This window comes from Phocoena sinus, chromosome 1, assembly GCF_008692025.1.
Source record: "Phocoena sinus isolate mPhoSin1 chromosome 1, mPhoSin1.pri, whole genome shotgun sequence".
Lineage (NCBI taxonomy): Eukaryota > Metazoa > Chordata > Mammalia > Artiodactyla > Phocoenidae > Phocoena > Phocoena sinus.
This window is the reverse complement of record NC_045763.1, coordinates 92,465,518-92,483,993: the sequence shown is the minus strand read 5'-3', so window position 1 is coordinate 92,483,993 and position 18,476 is coordinate 92,465,518. Positions and strand designations below refer to the sequence as shown.

The 18,476-nt window shown below is 34.9% G+C and overlaps 1 protein-coding gene across 11 annotated transcripts in view; it reads right to left on the bottom strand.

The window, feature by feature from the left end:
* The window catches only part of RNPC3 (RNA binding region (RNP1, RRM) containing 3), an 81,206-nt gene that overhangs the window by 61,888 nt on the left and 842 nt on the right, over positions 1 to 18,476 (bottom strand). For 9 of the 11 annotated variants that reach the window (XR_004349182.1, XR_004349183.1, XR_004349181.1 and 6 more), the window contains exons 2-9: positions 17,620 to 17,667; positions 13,141 to 13,259; positions 12,188 to 12,271; positions 11,660 to 11,771; positions 10,488 to 10,556; positions 7,053 to 7,195; positions 4,125 to 4,250; positions 1,302 to 1,453 (exon numbers count right to left, since the gene is read on the bottom strand). Coding sequence is in view for 5 of the 11 variants with exons in the window: in XM_032626579.1 (XP_032482470.1) it covers positions 1,302 to 1,453; positions 4,125 to 4,250; positions 7,053 to 7,195; positions 10,488 to 10,556; positions 11,660 to 11,771; positions 12,188 to 12,271; positions 13,141 to 13,259; positions 17,620 to 17,667 (853 nt within the window). In the remaining 6 variants the exon portion in view is untranslated. The remainder of the gene's footprint in view (positions 1 to 1,301; positions 1,454 to 4,124; positions 4,251 to 7,052; positions 7,196 to 10,487; positions 10,557 to 11,659; positions 11,772 to 12,187; positions 12,272 to 13,140; positions 13,260 to 17,619; positions 17,668 to 18,476) is intronic. The other 2 variants (XM_032626628.1, XM_032626621.1) reach the window with 1 other exon arrangement.

The window sequence follows — 18,476 nt, the reverse complement described above, 5'->3', positions numbered from 1 at the left end:
ACATGCCGCAGAGTGGCTGGGCCCGTGAGCCATGGCCGCTGAGCCTGCGCGTCCGGAGCCTGTGCTCCGCAACGGGCGAAGCCACAGCGGTGAGAGGCCTGTGTACCGCAAAAAAAAAAAAAAATAAAAAAAAAAAATAAAATAAAACTTTGTGTCAAGGGGTGATTAGTCATGAGATAAGATAGAAAACCTTACAAAAATACAAATATAAATACTGAAACAAACAAAAAAGGAGCTATCTGAAAAGGCAATGCATTCTCACTAACCATCAGAGACAGGAATTAAAACCAGTTACAGTTTATCACTCAGTACATTTGCAATACTTACTAGAACTCTATCCTATATTCACACAAGTGCTCAAAGATATATGTACAAGAATGTATATTCCAGAATTTGCTGTAATAATAAAGAAAACGGAAACAACCTCAACTTCTATCAATAGAGTATAATTAAATAAAGATTGTTATAACTATACTATGGAGTGCTATGCAGCCATAAAAAAGTAATCCATGATGGCTACTTAAAAAAAGAAGTAAGGGAAAATAAAATGTTTATACACAAGTATAGGATAAGATCTGGAAGGACTATTTTCATACCGAATTATTAACAATGGTTATCTCTAAGTATTGGGATAGGGAACAGTGGGGTTTGAGGTGTTAACTTTTTAAAACTTTATATGCTCCTGTTTTGATTATATTTTCTATAAGCTGGTATTATTCCTGAAATTTAAAAATTAAAGAACAAGGAAATGCCACTGTAGTATAACATCAAATTAATGTTTAAAATAAGCAGAAAAAAATCTGTAATTTCAATACATTATCTTCAAACTTAACAAATAGTATCTTGTAAACAATCTTCCATGTCTTTTGGATTAAAAAAAATTTTACATGAAATCTACAACTCAAAAAACAATCACACTGCTTGTTTTCCTAACCAATAATACAACTGTACTAATAAAACCAGAGCATCACATATAACAAGCAATGAAAAAACAGATCAATACAAGAAACTCTTTTATCACATTTTTAGTGTAAACATCAGCAAAAATGAAACTAAACCTCACCCTAGAGTTCATTACTAGCAAAAGGTAACTGTGACAATCTTACCACTAAGCTCCAATTTTAGTTATATAAAAAAGTTTAAAATGGATTGTATTCTAAGACACTAACAAAGACCTAATTGCATATTTTAAATATATTCACAAATACTAAAAAAACAGAAACATATAAAATTTAATTCTAATACAAAAAAAACTGAGAAGAATTTTTACATAGCATGTTAAAGAACTAGAATACGCTTACCACAATTTTGTTCTTCACAATTTTGTTCTTTCTCTAAATCTTTCTTAAATGCAGTTGACATGTCGGTAGATATATGGAATTCAATTTTTTTATTACCTACAGGTTGTGGTTGGTCAAATACATCCGAAGGTAACAACACTGGATGTAAACTGCTGTTTACAAACAATCACAGCATTACTTTGTAATTGCAAATAAAATTTTGAGTAAAACATTTCATATTTACTTTAAAATTAAAAAGCTAACACTGATAAAACACACTATAGGCATTGAACAAAGTAACTTACATTTAACTTCAATAAATCCTAACAAATGTTCTCATATAGGTATTATTAAATTCCTAGTTTAGACAGATAAGGAGTTTGAGGCTAAAGGGTGTTAAGAAATTGCATAAAGTCACTCAGTAAATGACAGAAATAGGACTTTAGGACTATTGATTCTAAACTTCAGGATATTTACCAATAAGCAAAAAAGTTCATTCTATGTTTAATGTAAGCATTTTATGCACTGTATTCTATATACTATATATAATAAACCTATGCAGGTCAATGCAGTAGCCACAAGCCACATGTGGCTAATAAGCATTTGAAATGTTGCTGTACTTATGCTCTAAGTACAAAATATACACCAGAGTTTAACAACTTTGTGTGAAAAAAGAAATATAAAACGTTTTAATAATGTTTTATATTAATTATATGTTAACATTTCAGATATAATCAGTTGGATAAAATATATTATTAAAATTAATTTTATCTTTTAATGTGGCTATTGGAAAATTTAATTGGTTCACATTACAGTTGACCCTTGAACAACTTAGGGGTTAAGGGCCCCAACCCTGCAGCAGTTGAAAAGCTGTATATAACTTCATCAGCCTTCCATATCCATGGTTCCTCTATATCTGTGGATCCATATCTAGGGATTCAACCAACCTCAAATCATGTAGTACTGTAGTATTTATTGAGAAAAAGTCTGCATATAAGTGGACCCACACAGTTCAAACCCGTGCTGTTGAAGGGTCAACTGTATTAATTTTTAATTGTTTGGTGCTGCTACAGATCAAAAGCATGGGACTGTGGTGTCAAAACATACATAGGTGGGAAATATGCATCATATTATGTATACTTAACATGAAATAATAATTTTAAAAAACCCAAAGACCCATTCCTTTAAAAATGTAAAAAGATAATTTTAACAAACTTCTTCCTCTATTTATAAAGTTACTTACAAGTTCAAGGGAAATTTACATTGTAGAAAAGCTGAATAAAATTAAAATTGCAATTAATGGTAATTTTCATCTGATTAAGATATTAAAATACATAGAATTCCATGGCAAAAAGGCAAGTAAAATTTCTGCCATAATTTCAAAGAAAATTTGTTAAGCAAAATGTCAGATAATCGGTGAAAAAGGAAAAAAAGGACAATATATTTCAAAAAAAATACACAGTAATAAGTACTATTTCACTGGCAATTTCTCTACTCTAACTGAAAGTTTAAGACATAGTCGGAAGTTAATTTATACCTAATAAAATTCTTTCGTACCCATAGCCCTGACCATCACCCAACATCTACATAATTTTCCTGGAAAGTTTATTACAAGGTGACAAAGTCTGACAGAAATTCTTAATTGTTTTTAATATCAGTGGCGTTACAATGGCTCCCTCAATGTATTCAAACACCATAACTTAACATTTAAGGCAGATCTCTCCACATCCTTCCAGCTTTCCCTTTCATCATTTCTATTCCTACGCACCAAATTTTCCTACCTCTGGAAACTCACTTTTTCATTCACACTGGATATCTCTTCCCTGCCTAAGTTTTGCCTCTCATCCTTCAAGCCCAGCTCAAATGTCTCCTCTCTCTTAAAGTCTTTCCAATTTCTTGACTGGCTGTGACCTCTCCTTCCTCATAACACTTCATTCTTAATTACATCTTCTTCTTATGTCATTTATTATAACTGCTAATGCAACAGTCATCTGTGCATATGGCTTACTTACCTATAAGACTATTAACTCACTGTTTGAAAAGATAGCATTGAGCTTTGGAAGAATGATCCAAACCACATAATATTTAGCAGAGAACTTATCACATATTTGATAAATATTTAAAGGTGGGTCCTGTGTGCTAAGCCATGTGAACTTATACCAGGTAGGGTACTTCGCAGTAAAAAAATGTTTGGTATCAGGTAGTGGAGTTAGGAGAAATTAACAAAATTTCATATAAACACACTGGTGATGGATGCCATCATCAAAACTGTGAATGCAGGAGGAGAAAGAGATAATGAAAGGAAAGTAAATGAATTTTGTGTTGGATAATGTCTTAAGTGCCTACAAGACACTCTGAGTATGCAAATAGGAAGCTGGAAATGAAGACTTTAGATCTCAGGAGGTTAAATCTAGAGATGGAGATTTGGAATCTATTAGCTGCAACAGGTGAACCATAAAAAAATTAATGATATTAACAAGGAGTATAAATATATGAACAGAAAATGACAATGGACAGGAGTATATGGAATCCAGTATTTTAAAAAAAAGCAAGTGAGTCAGAGAAAGTCACAAAAGAAAAAAGTAGGAAGGAAGAGAGAAAGTAAGATGAGAAATAAAAGAGAATGTAAAATTAAGGGTGGACAATTTTGAAACCTGGGGTAGTCAATAGTATCAAATGCTGGTCAACTTTGAGAATTAAGGATACTTGTGAATTTGGCAAATAATCAGTCACTGGTAAACCAGTGGACTGATGAAATAAAAGTCAGAGTGAGGTATGATTTGAGTTAAGCAATCAGACAAAGTACATACAAAACCCTTATCTTATAATCCAAAACAAAATTACCCGTGTGAAGCAGATGATGGTATATTCAACATATCCTTTATTTTTCTCTTTTTTCTCACATGGTGCTGCTTTATTGTTTTTGGTCTTTTGGGGTGAAGATTTGCTAGTTCCATTAGTTTGGTCATTCTACATTGGAGGAAAGAAAAGTAGAAAAGATTTCTTTGTGTAGAAGCATAGCTATCTACAACTGCTTTTGTTAAACAAATTTGTATTGAGCTTATAAATTATAAAATGATTTATATGGCATAAGTATAATCTCTAAGCCATCAAATAAGATATAATCAATCTGACAAAAGCTCAAGTTACAAATCTCCTTGCTCAACTTTCACCTTTGTTTGAAGGAATTTGGAATTTACTTAATTGCAATTTTTAAAGATATGTTTTACTAAAAAAATTATTAGTTGCCCAAATGACTGAACTTTGATTCCAAGTTAAACAAAATACACTAAATATAATCTTTGTAACTTTATTGCTCTTTTCTTGACTAATATTCAAAAGACCTTACGAATGTAGTAAAATTATTTTGATTCATATTCTAATTATTAAAGAGAACCTGGACTTAAGTACTTTTACTTAAAAATATTTTGTGCATGATTGTTGGAAAGCATCATTATATAAAAAAGATACTTGAGAACAGTTTTCAAATACTATACTCTGAAGTAGCTTAAACAATCAAGGGGTGACAACTGATACCTTATACATAGCTTATCTCCATTATGATTATGAATAATATTTAGAATAGATCTTGTCTAGGCTTTCTTGGCTCTTCCACAGGATCAGATATAGTGCTTCCACAGAGCAAGTTCAAACACCACTAGTCACAGCTCTACTTCTCCAGAGTTAAGTTTGTGAAATTTGAAAGCAAAACAAGCATAGTAAAATGAAGTAAAGAAGAATTTGGTTAAAATAAATTTTAAACATTTTTCCTTAAGTGAGGAAAAATGAAAACATGTTATAAATTTTTAAAGCCTCTTAACAATCACAGTTTACCAAAAATTTTATGAATAAATCCAGTTATACAAAATATATGTCACCCAAAGTATACTAAGGCTCTACACAGTGCAAGGCATATGTTAAGTAAGTAATCAATAGACATCTGCTGACAAATACATAGTGGCATATTTTATATTTCCAGAAGATAACAGAGAAGCATGAAACCAGAGGTTAGTTCATGCAAAGGCTTTGTTCTCATGACTTAAGATGAATTAGCAGAATTCCTCACTACATCCCTAAATGGAAACATAAATAAACAAAAACAAAAATGGTTTTAGCTAGCCTATTAAAGCATTTCTCATTACTATCATTATTTTTATAAAGAAAATAAAATTTACAGGTTAAGTAATTAGCCCACTGCAATGTTCTACATTCTTAATTTAACAAGTTAGTCTATGAAGAACTGCCAGCCTTCCTTATTGTCTCTATTCAAGACAGATACTCTATTCACTCCTATTTTAGTAGTTCCAACATAACTCCTTCCTTAAGAAAGAGAAAATACATGGAGCCACTACTCAAGTGGATGTTGCCTCAGTAATAGTCAAATTGCTGCTGATTACGTGTATATGTTGCTTAGATTCTCTGCTTGGATTTTGACTCCTGTCAACCACTCCTGTATCTGGTTGCTTCTGTGCATATCTGCCTAAGATTCCCATCATTGGCCTACACAGGTCTTTTAGGCTAGGGGTTGACAAATTACAGCCAAAGGAACAAATCTAGTCAGTGTCTGTTTTTCTTAAACAAAAAGTTTTATTGGAAGACAGCAACATCCAATTATTTAGGTATCATCTGTGGCTGCTTTCCACTATAACAGAACTCTTTGGCTCTATATAGAAAATGTTTAGCAATTCCTGTTTTAGGCTATGCTGTGGATTATATACCTGAACATTATTAACAATTTACTGCTCTTTGCCAGAAGCTTTAAACAAAATATATGTAGATCATCAAGAACAACCAATAAAAGAATAATCCCTTTGCAGTAATTTTTGTGAATGTTTTTGTATAAAATCCTATAGAATTGCTCTAGAAATTATTCTGAGGTGAATAAAGTCCAGGGGAATAAGCTGACAAAAACAGAAATACAACTTAATTTTGTTCTGTAAAGTCTCCACAAACACTGAAATAATAAATAATGGATCACTGCCCCTAGGGCAGTGATGTTCCTGCAAGCACGTGCTCAATCAGTTGATCAATACATATCTAGTTTTATGCGTGTTTCTGTTTAAGAACACCTTATTTAATATATATTGTTGATTCATTAACATTGAACTCACAGTCAATAGTGCTATAACTCAGGCCTGAACAAAGTTTATCTAACACACAGCATTTTCTCCATAAAGCACATCACAACCTTCTCGATCTTGGAAACACTAGACAGCACGTCAACACTATGCTTGGAGACCATTTTAAACAGCAAAATCAACAACAAACAGCACAAAAATGTGCAAAACATGGTACAAGTAGACAGTGAAAAAGACACTTGTTTACGGTATGAGAGCTGAAGCAAGAAGGCAGAATGTCACCTTGTTCTACCTTATCTAGGAATGTGCATGTCAAGAGACTCAAATTTTTCACCATTCTGCACATGCTGTCTTCAGAAGACCATAAAAGCACTGTAATTATTGACACTGAAATCATAAATAAATTGTAACAAGTAGGCAAATTTGCAAATACAGAATCAACAAATAATGAGGATCAACCGTATACCATAATCATCAATCCAAAAAATTACTCACAATACAAAAATGTTCCCTTAAGTCTTGATATCTAGTTTCAGGTCTTAATCTATAGCATGATGGGAAGTTGGGGATGGACAAATTCTAAAGACCCCGAATTATGAAGAAGTGTATTCAAAACTTAAGAAGAGCAAGAGAATCTCTCTCCCATATTCTATGTTTCTTAGAATCTAAACAAATATTATTTGACATTGCAAACCTTTGACGGTCTTCATCATCACTGCTTTCATATTCTGATTCTTTACTAGATAATTCCTCATCCTCATCTGGCAAAGGAGGTTCCTCCGGTGGCTGAGGAGATGCAGGTGGAAGAGGAGCATGTAGTGGCATATAGTCCTCATACTAATTAAAAGAACAAAGCAAAAATACTATGGTAATCTATGATGTTTAGAAAACCATTTCCAATCAGATACATGATTCTCACATCTCTCTACCTCATGATTTTCTTCTACACATTCAACATATATTGATGAAACACTTGTCTTAGCAGCCTTTAGCTAATCACAAAACTTGTTTCTTCTTTCTTGGCACTTAGCTGGACTAAATTTCCAAACCTCCTTTGCAGTTAGATTTCCCCTGAATTTTAGTCAATGAAATGTTAGCATAAAAAACTCCCACACATGGGGCTTCCCTGGTGGCGCAGTGGTTGGAAGCCCGCCTGCCGATGCAGGGGACATGGGTTCGTGCCCCGGTCCGGGAGGATACCACATGCCGTGGAGCGGCTGGGCCCACGAGCTATGGCCGCTGAGCCTGCGCGTCCGGGGCCTGTGCCCCGCAACGGGAGAGGCCCCAACAGTGAGAGGCCCGCATACCGCCAAAAAAAAAAAAAAAAAAAAAAAAAAAAAAAAAAAAAAAAAACTCCCACACATATAATTCTCTCTTCTTGATCTGCAGGCTGCATGGTGATGTCCTCACCAACTTGGGAATGCAAATAATGAAGATAACTTATCTTTTAAGTGACTCAGTAAAGGAGAACACCATTCTGCCCTACTTTTGGAATGAACTTGGCATGAGCAAAAAATAACTTGTATTGTGTTAAATTACTAAGATTTGAGTTTTATTTGTTAATAGTAGCTAGCATAATCTTTGCAATGTGCCAGGAATTGAGGTGTTGGGGTTATAAAGAAAAATTATGCAGTTAATAGTATACACATTAGAAAAGCAACCAATACACAATACAAAAGCAAATTTTCTATTTAAATGTTAGCTCTCGGGCTTCCCTGGTGGCGCAGTGGTTGAGAGTCCGCCTGCCGATGTAGGGGACACGGGTTCGTGCCCCGGTCCGGGAGGATCCCACATGCTGCGGAGCGGCTGGGCCCGTGAGCCATGGCCGCTGAGCCTGCACGTCCGGAGCCTGTGCTCCGCAACGGGAGAGGCCACAGCAGTGAGAGGCCTGCGTACCACAAAAAAAAAAAAAAAAAGTACTAAGGGTACATATATATATAATGGAATATTACTCAGCCGTTAAAAAAGAACGGTGTAATGCCATTTGCAGCAACATGGATGGACCCAGAGACTGTCATACTGAGTGAATGTAAGTCAGAGAAAGATAAATATCATATGGTATCACTTATAAGTGGAATCTAAAAAAATGGTAGAAATGAATTTATTTACAAAACAGAAAGAGTCACAGATGTAGAAAACAAATTTATGATCACCAACGGGGGGAAGTGATAAGTTGGGAGATTGGGGTTGACATATACACACTACTATATATAAAATTGATAACTAATAAGAACCTACTGTATAGCACAGGAAACTTAATACTCTGTAATGGCCTATATGGGAAAAGAATCTAAAGAAGAGTGGATATATGCGTATGTATAACTGATTCACTTTGTTGTATACACCTGAAACTAACACAACGTTGTAAATCAAATATATTCCAATTAATAAAAAATAAATAAAGAAAAATAAATAAATAAAAAAGTACTAAGAGCACTATAGCAAAATATTGGGTTGGCCAAAAGATTCGTTCGTTTTTTTCCATAAGATGGCTCTATTAGCGGTTAGCTGTCTTTAATTTCATTCGAAACAATTTTGTTTGTGACAGCTTGTCATATCAACGTGCATTAAAAGAAAAAAACTATCAAAACTGGTGAATTTTTTGTGTGGCCATTTTAATATCGATGGAAGAAAACAGCAACATTTTCAGCATATTATGTTTTATTATTTCAAGAAAGGTAAAAACGCAACTGAAATGCAAAAAAAGATTTGTGCAATGTACGGAGAAGGTGCTGTGACTGGTCAAACATGTCAAAAGTGGTTCGCAAAGTTTTGCTGGACGATGCTCCATAGTCGGATAGACCAGTTGAAGTTGACAGCAATCAAATCGAGACATTAATTGAGAACAATCAATGTCACAGCATGCGGGAAATAGCCGACATACCCCAAATATCCAAATCGAGCAATGAAAATCATCTGCACCAGCTTGGTTATGTTAATCGCATTGATGTTTGGGTTCCACCTAAGTTCAGTGGACCAAATCCTTCTTGATCATATCTCCGCATGCGATTCTCTACTTAAACGTAATGAAATCGTTCCGTTTTTAAAACAAATTGTGATGGGCAATGAAAAGTGGATACTGTACCATAATGTGGAACAAAAGAGATCGTGGGGCAAGCAAAATGAAGCACCACCAACCATACCAAAGGCCGGTTTTCAACCAAAGAAGGTGATGCTGTATATATGGTGGGACTGGAAGGGAGTCCTCTATCATGAGCTCCTTCCAGAAAACCAAATGGTTAATTCCAACAAGTACTGCTCCCAGTTAGACCAACTGAAAGCAGCACTTGACGAAAAGCACCCGAAATTAGTCAACAGAAAATGCATAACCTTCTATCAGGATAACGCAAGACCACATGTTTCTTTGATGACCAGGCAAAAACTATTACAGCTTGGCTGGGAAGTTCTGATTCATCTGCCGTATTCACCAGACATTGCACCTTCAATTTCCATTTATTTTGGTCTTTACAAAATTCTCTTAATGGAAAAAATTTCAATCCCCTGGAAGACTGTAAAAGGCATCTGGAACAAACAGTTCTCTGCTCAAAAAGATAAAAAGTTTTGGGAAGATGGATTATGAAGTTGCCTGAAATATGGCAGAAGGTAGTGGAACAAAAGGGTAAATACACTGTTCAATAAAGTTCTTGGTGAAAATGAAAAATGTGTCTTTTATTTTACTTAAAAATTGAAGGCACTTTTTGGCCAACCCAATAATAACTAAAATTATTCAAGAGCAGACATAGCCTACCATTGAAATTATTGATAGATCTGCACAGTAAATTCTAATAAAAAATTATCAACCTTTTAAATAAAACCAGAAAAATGGAAATTTTAGACAATTCAGTATGTTAAATGTAACTATCCTATAGGATAGCACAACGTCCTAGGTCAAAGGCCTGAACAACAACACTGGCAGAAATGATGGCCTCTATTACCAAAGCATCTCTTTAATGTTCTGGCTTTCTCCCACTTTCAATTCTCCACTGGACTATTATTATGTTAACTTTATACTTGTTCATTTTCAATACACATTAGAGGTCACTGGCACAACATTTGTAAAATTTAGCCTCAATAATTTCACCTCAAGAAGAGAAATTTTGAATCTTGAAAATTCTAAGAGCTTTCTTACCATGGGAGGCCTTGCAGTAATTGGTCCAAAAGGTGTGGGCAAATTCATTTTATTCATAAGATGAAGCACCTTAATGAAAGTGGTAAAACATTTAAAATAAAATAGAAAAATGATGATTCAACGCATATCTGATATTTTATGTACTTAAAAACTTTGCAATAACACTATTCATTACTTTAGTGCAAAGGAAGGACCACCTCTTGCCTTTATAATCCCAGGACAGGGCTAAACTAGTATATCTCAGGCACTGGTGTATCTCAGAAGACTGGCCTTCCTAAAATATTTGTCAATTCTACAAATACAATTATTCTCATTATTAAAAATGTCATGTTCTTACAACGTAAAAATTTACTGAACTGTTTTTTTCCCTTGATTATTGTGAAATCATGAAACACAGAGAAGTACAACAAAGAAGATAAGTATCATCTATATTTTGTACTTAAAAGTACGTTTTATTGTCAGTACTTTCAAGCATTTGCTGAGGGGTCCTCTATGTCCTTTCCTTTAAGAAAGGAAAAGGTGTATGCTAAAGTAACAAAGAATTACCAGAAATTATATTTCCCAAATTAGCTTATGTTTATTAGTATTATTAATACTAAACATGTTAGTATTTTTAAGCTATAGTTTATCAAAGCCTTTACTTGAATGTAGTAATTTTTCATTACCTTTTGCAATGGACTGAATGTTTGTGTCCCCCTCCAAAATTCTTATGTTGAATCCTAATCCACAATGGGATGGCATTAGGACATAAGGCCTTTGGGAAGTAATTAGGTCATAAGGGTAGAACCCCCATAAATGGGATTAGCATCCCTTATAAAAAGCACAAGAGAGAGCTCTCTCACCCTCTTTCAGCTACATGAGGATACAAAGAGAAAACGGCCGTCTGTAACCCAGAAGAGGGCCCTCACCAGAACCTAACCGTGCTGGCACACTGATCTCCAACTTCTAGCCTCTAGACTGTGAAAAATAATTTTTTATTATTTAAAAGCCACCCAGGCTATGGTACTTAGTTATAGCAGCACAAACTAAGACACCTTTAAAATACTGAAACATCATTGTCCCTACAGGAATTAGTGTAATACTATTATAAAAAAAAGTTTGAGAATTAGCATGAAAAGTAACATATAAGGTTGTACAAGTACTTACTTTGAGGAACGTTTTATTCTACTTACCTGTACGTAGAACTTAGGCACACTTGCCAAAGCATTTACTATGTTTGCTAGAATTGTGCTTGAAGGTGGTGGGTACATATACTTGAGGCATGAATTCAGAGGAAAAGTCAGCCTAAAAAACATATTTAAAAATGCTTATTGTGTTTTAGTAAGTTTCATATCAATAACTCATTTTAGGTAACCTAATAACATACAAATTGCTCAAATGATTCAGTAAGAGTACTCTGTTCCTAACAGATCCAACTGATTACATTTAAAAAGAAACTTGCCTTCTGATTGCATTATAGAAGAATACGGCATTTCTTATCAGAGAATATCTTACAACTTTGAACATTTTAATGGAACCAAATTCAGTGACAAACTCTTAGAGCTCAGTATGTTTAATCAACACATTAAAAATATGCACGATATATAATAAAATGTTCTTTAAAAAATTATCTTATTTGCAATAGACACACATCCACCACATACACCACCTATCCAAAACAAAACCAAAAGAACAATGAAATACAAACAAAAAATGCTAACCCGTGGTTTGGTGCAATTCCATTTTCTATGGTTAAACAATCAAGTTCTTTCTTTTCTTTATCATCTTCCACAGTATCATCAGACCTAAGAAATACAGAATCAAAGTTGATCTTACCTTTAGAAATAGAATGAAAAATTGCATACAAAAATGACATATTATCTTTTCAAACAGGGCATTATGAAAACAGTTCCATAAGTAAAACTTTCAACTATTTCTTAAGTAAACACCAATAAAAAAGAGTATCTATTCCAGATATTATAGAAGGCATGGCACATTTTCATTTACTCTTCACAGCAACCCTATGAAGAAGGTATGATAAATCTCACTGACAAACCCGCCCCACCAAAACTGAAGTTCACATGGTATAAATCAGTGGCACACAAATTTCCTCAATGTACATCAATGAGGGTCTGTTAAAACTCAGACTGCTGGGGCCTATCCTCCTCCCCACCCCCAATACCCCAAATTTCTGATTCAGTAGGACTAGGTTAAGGCCTAAGAATCTTTCTTTCAGTCAAGATCCTAGACGATGCAGCTGGTACAGGGATTATACTTTGAGAGCCACTGGTGTAAAGCAAATTTATAAAGGTTATATAACTACAAAGAATTACAGCTGGGACCCGAATACCAGGCCACGCCTATTCATGACACCTTGCTATATCTAACACAAGGACTTTATACTAGTTACCTTCCCTCCACTTAAAGTTGAATGCTTTTCCCCCTACTCTTTTCCCACTTCACATTGATTAATTCCTAATATTAAATCAATACTCAGGTTCCTAATGCACAATTAGGAATGAACAAATATATTGCTTTAATGTACTAGATTCAGTAGAGAGATATAACCATTTACTGTTTCAAATTATTTACCTGCTAGTCTGAAAACAATCCAAGAGCAATACAATGGGTTAAAAAAAACACTTTTAAAATGTACGAAAACCTATCTACATACCTTTTCTTTTTTTCAGTGCTTGAAGAAGGACATGGTGAATGAACCTGATCTTGCTCTTTTGCAAATTCAACAACTAAAGTATGACCTAAAAGCTTCAGCTGATGAAGTCTTGTCAATGCCTTCAGTTGGAAGAGTAAAAAAAAATTAATAACTGTACCAAAATTATTTGTTAGAGACCATATATAATTTATACATGTTTTTTGTTAACGCTCTTAACATTTCCTTGGCTATTTCTTACCCATTTCTCATCTCAGGCTGCCAAGGCTTCATTACTTATTAAGCAACTGCTTCCAATCACTTAGGAAAACTAAGATCTGGTTAAATACAATGCTGCCTATACCCAGGCAGCTGAAAATGGTTAGAAAAACAAACATAATGAATTGGGCTAGTCTCACTTTAAATTCACAACCACAAATCTGAGGGTGACCCTTAAAGAAGCAACAGTCAAATATATTAGTTCATTTTTTCTACTAATCTCTAAGACAATATTTTGTACTCTTTCCTTCTTCCTCAACCTCACAATACTCCTGTCCCATTCTTTTAGCCTAGGATACTGCTTCCTACTTTGAGAAAACTGAACCAACAAGATGAGAACTTCAGATTTCCCACCATAAGTTCCCATCTACCAGCTTCTGCATCCACATATTCTATCTTCTATCTGTTATCACATGTTAACAATCCATGTTTTTATTTAAATCTAGTTGTTTTACTTGTATACTAAATCCCAGCCTCTCTTCTGCTCTCTGGAACTGTACAGGGTGTGTTCCTACCTACATTGCTAATTTTCTGTCCTCTACTGGATCATCGACATCAGCATACAAACATAGTCTGATTTCTCCCATCCTAAAAAATATTTTTTCTTCATCTGTTGATCCAACTTATCACTCTTGCCCACCCGCCCCCACCCTCACTCCGCTTTAAATTACTCTTGCAGTAAAACTCAAGAATTATCTATGCCCTCTATCTAAAATTCCTCTCTGCCCATCCAGTCTCAAACTCACTCCAATCAGGTTCATGCCTTAATCAGTCCACTGACACTGCTTGTCATAAACAACAAATTCTGTACTGCCACAACAATGGTCAATTCTCAATCTTCATTTTACTGCATTTAACGCAATCGCTCCACTCCCTCCTTCATACATGTTCTTCACTTGGTGTCTAGACACTATAATTTCCTACAGGTTTCTTCCCAGCTCATTTGTTTCTACTCCTCAATCACGGTGGCTTATGCCGTCTCAAACTCTTAATGCTGTCATGCTCCAGAGGTCTATTATTGGTCCTCTGTATCTAATCCAGCACCTTAATTTTAAAAACCATCTCTATGCTGATGATTTCCCAACTTATAATTTCAGCCCAAACCTCTGTCCTTAAATCCAGGAACATATATCCAAACTACTGGAAAGCTTCTCTTAATTTTAAATATTTTAAAATTAAGACTTCAGGAATTGAATCTTCTCTCCCCATCCCCCCTCAAATGGTCTCCATCTGGAACCTTCCGATGGTAAGCCCCTTCTTTCATTTACTCATGTCAAAAATCTTGGAACCATCCTTAACACCTCTTTCCCACATTGCATATCCAAGCCACTGAGAAATCGTGTTTGCTTCTACCTACAAAATATATCCAGAATCTATTTCCTACCATTTCCATTGCTACCATCATGGTCCAAGCAACCATCATCTCTGGACCGAATTAACAGTGTAACCTTTTAAGAGATTTCCCTGTTTCTACTCTTCCCTGCCTTCCATCTACTCTCAACACAAAGTGATACTTTTAAATATAAGGTGAATTATGTTACTGCTTTGCTCACAATACTACAATGGCTCCCAGTTTTACTCAGGGTAACATCTATGGTCCTTACAGTACCTACATGATATGGACCTCTTACTTCTCTGATCTCAAATTCAATATCTCCCCTCATTTTTTTTTTTGCTTTAGCCACAAGCTAGCGCATGCCAGCTATTCCTCTTACTAGAATGCACTTCCCCAAAATTCCCTTAGCTAACTTCCTTCACTTCCTTTAAAGTGTTGCTCAAATATGACCATAACTACCTTAACTGTAGCTTAATCCTCCCAACCCAGCACTCCTGATCCTACTGTTCTTTTTTTATAGTATTTATCACTTTCTAAAATATTAAACTCATTAAGTTTATTATTTATGGTCTGTCTCCCCTTTGAGAATGTGAGCTCCGATGAGGGCATAAATCTGTGTTTTATTCATTGATATATCCCAAGACCTAAAGCAGTATCTAGCACATAGCAGGCACTCAATATTTTTTGAACAAATGGAACGTTAGGCCTTAACAGGGACTATAATTTTTTTTTTTTTTTTTGCGGTACGCAGGCGTTTCACTGTTGTGGCCTCTCCCGTTGTGGAGCACAGGCTCCCGACGCGCAGGCTCAGCGGACATGGCTCACAGGCCTAGCCGCTCCCCGGCATGTGGGACCTTCCCAGACCGGTGCACGAATCCGTGTCCCCTGCATCGGCAGGCGGACTCTCAACCACTGCTCCACCAGGGAAGCCCAACAGGGGCTATAATTTTATTCTACCATCTTTATGCATCCTTATTCAACTTCATTATACAAAGCAAGTTTCTATACGTTTCAATAATTTTCAAGTCCTTAAATCAGCCTAGACCTCTTACTGTCCATGAGCCTTTGATTATCTGAAATACAGCTGAATTGCTTTAAGTTTCTTCCTCTCAAAATCTATGTCACACATTCTTTTCAAAGTTATGGCTTTTAAGTTTTAATGTTAGACAATGACTGGTTCCATGCCCTCTCCTCCAAGTTAATCTTGACTCTAAAACAAGGTGGTTTTCATTACCATATTTTACTAAACACTTTTTATGCTATATTTCAAAAGGTCTTTTCTGAAAAAATTTTTTCCTATACTTTAATACATATAACGTGAAAGTCCTCTGTAATCCCATCCTTGGAGAAAGACATTTATTATTCAATTTGGTGTATAGCTCTGCTACATTTTGTTCTATGCATAAACTAACATACACAGTATTGATACTAGTTTTCCAAAATTCCAAGGTTACATATTATATAATGTTTTGCAACTTTATTCATGTACTCTATCTGGGCTACATTCCTTATTAATACATATTCATTTGAGCTCATTCTCTGAGAGTTGTAGTCCAGTGTATGGATATACTACAATTTAAAGTATCCTTCCCTCTTATTGATAAGAATTTGGGTCATTTCTATAGTTTCACAATAAAAATACTTTACTAATAGACTGTGTTCGTTCTTCACCTTGTGTCATCACAGGATCTTATCTTCTTAAAACTCTCTTCTTGCATCCATGAGAATTTATTTTCTAGTTCTACTTGCTTTTTAACTTCTCCCTCCCAGTCTTCTTTGCTGGCTCTTCTCCCTTTGGGCAACCATATCCATTTACCTTGTTGAGGAAACTCCATTTTTAACCCTGCCTCAGCTCTAGGTCCATATTTTTAATTGTTTTTAAAATATTTCCACAGAAGTAGCCCACAGACTCCACAAAATTAATAGATAATATGTGAATTCATTACCTACCTTTGCAAACATCCTCTGAATCCTGCCCCTGTCAACTAATGTTAATAACCCAATAACTCAGTCCAAAAATTTCCAAGTATTCCCTCTCTCTTAACCACTACATCTACAAGGATCACAGGACCAAAAAACACAATCTCTACCAAATGTGTATCTACTTCTTCCTTTGTCTTCTTACTGCCTTATTCAGATCCTTTCTCTTGCCTTAGCCATTGTAACATTTCTCTTGTCTTTGCTTTCCATTTGGTCTTTCTAACTCTAATCTTTTTCCATATCCAATCCATTACATGAACTCTACTGGACGTCTTTCACAGATCTGACCATATTACTGGTCAGCTCAAATACATCAAGTGCCTTAAGAATAACTACTAAACAAAATTCAATCCCTCCCTCCCTTCCACCCAAATTTAGACTCAACCTATCTTCCAAGTCCTATTTCAATTTCAACCCTTAGTTTTTGCTCCACTTAGAACTTTCCATGCCCCACAGCTTTATTTAGTGTTCTCTAAACCTAGAAGGTCCAACTTCCTTTGTTTTCTTCTCAAAATCTAACTAATCATTAAAGGTCTACCTCAAAGGTCACCTCCTTTGCAAATGATCCCCTAGGATTTTTTTAAATATATATATTTTCCATTTAATGCTTAAAACATCTTGTCTTGCAACAGTTACAGAGATAGTTATCAATGTTTGCATCCTTTTGAATTTGTCACTTTTAATTACATATGAGATTACAATTCAATTTTAATTCATGTTCCAGTTAATCTACTAGTCTTATGTCCAAAGATTGGGCAAAATCTGCCAAATGACAAACCAAATGTAGCCTATGGAGCAAACTCTGAAAATACAAACCCTTTCGCTTTTAAAAACTATAGTTTAACATTATGCTGCATTTTTTAAAACTGGATAACAGAAAATTGTTAATAGAAAAGAAAAAGTCATACCTTTATAGCTGCTTTTTCATTAGGAAAAGTAGCAAAAGCTGTATGTTTCTGAAAAAGAAGGTACAAATTATTTCAAATATAATTTCTCATAAGGAAGTCTGATATTTTACCAGCTGACAGTGATTTGACACATTAATAAAATCACAGAAAAGGACAGAAAATCCAGATCATTTAACTGATTACTAAATTCAGTACACTGCTTTTGAATCAGTTTAGGATCAAACTTCTTTGAGATGAAAGACTTTCTCATATAAAGGGGCACACACACACAGCATGTTTTACATATATTTTCAAGTAGTTTGACAGTCCATAAGTTTAAAAACCCCTACTATACACAGAGGACCACCCTTAAGCCATCCAAAAATATAAAATATCTTCCATGCATAACGCATCTATATAGCCAAATGCAAAGTTTAAATTGGTCTTTCTCCTAACTCACTACTTCTCAACCCTGGCTGCATTATTAGAAACACCTGGGGAGACTTTAACCACTGATGTTTGCCCCATCACAGGCCATCTGGCAGAAACTTAACATCACCACTGCTATTTTAATGGAGAGAACTCATCTAAAACATCTTCAGGTATAAAGGAAAATAAAGTAATTGTGTACATCCCAGTGTTGGACTTTGAACAGTCTTAAAATATTCCTCCCTGAAGGATTCCGTTGGAAATTTTTTATGAATAACATCCTCGTCAAAAACTTAGAAATCCTGTAACTAGTTTACTCAAGTTACCGACTACTGTAGCTTCTCCTCTATTTTGATGAATGTCTTAACGCTGGTTTATAAGTACCAAGATTTTTAAACAGTCCTTCGTTACATATTTCTGAGAGTACTCTTGAGCCTAAGAGAAATACC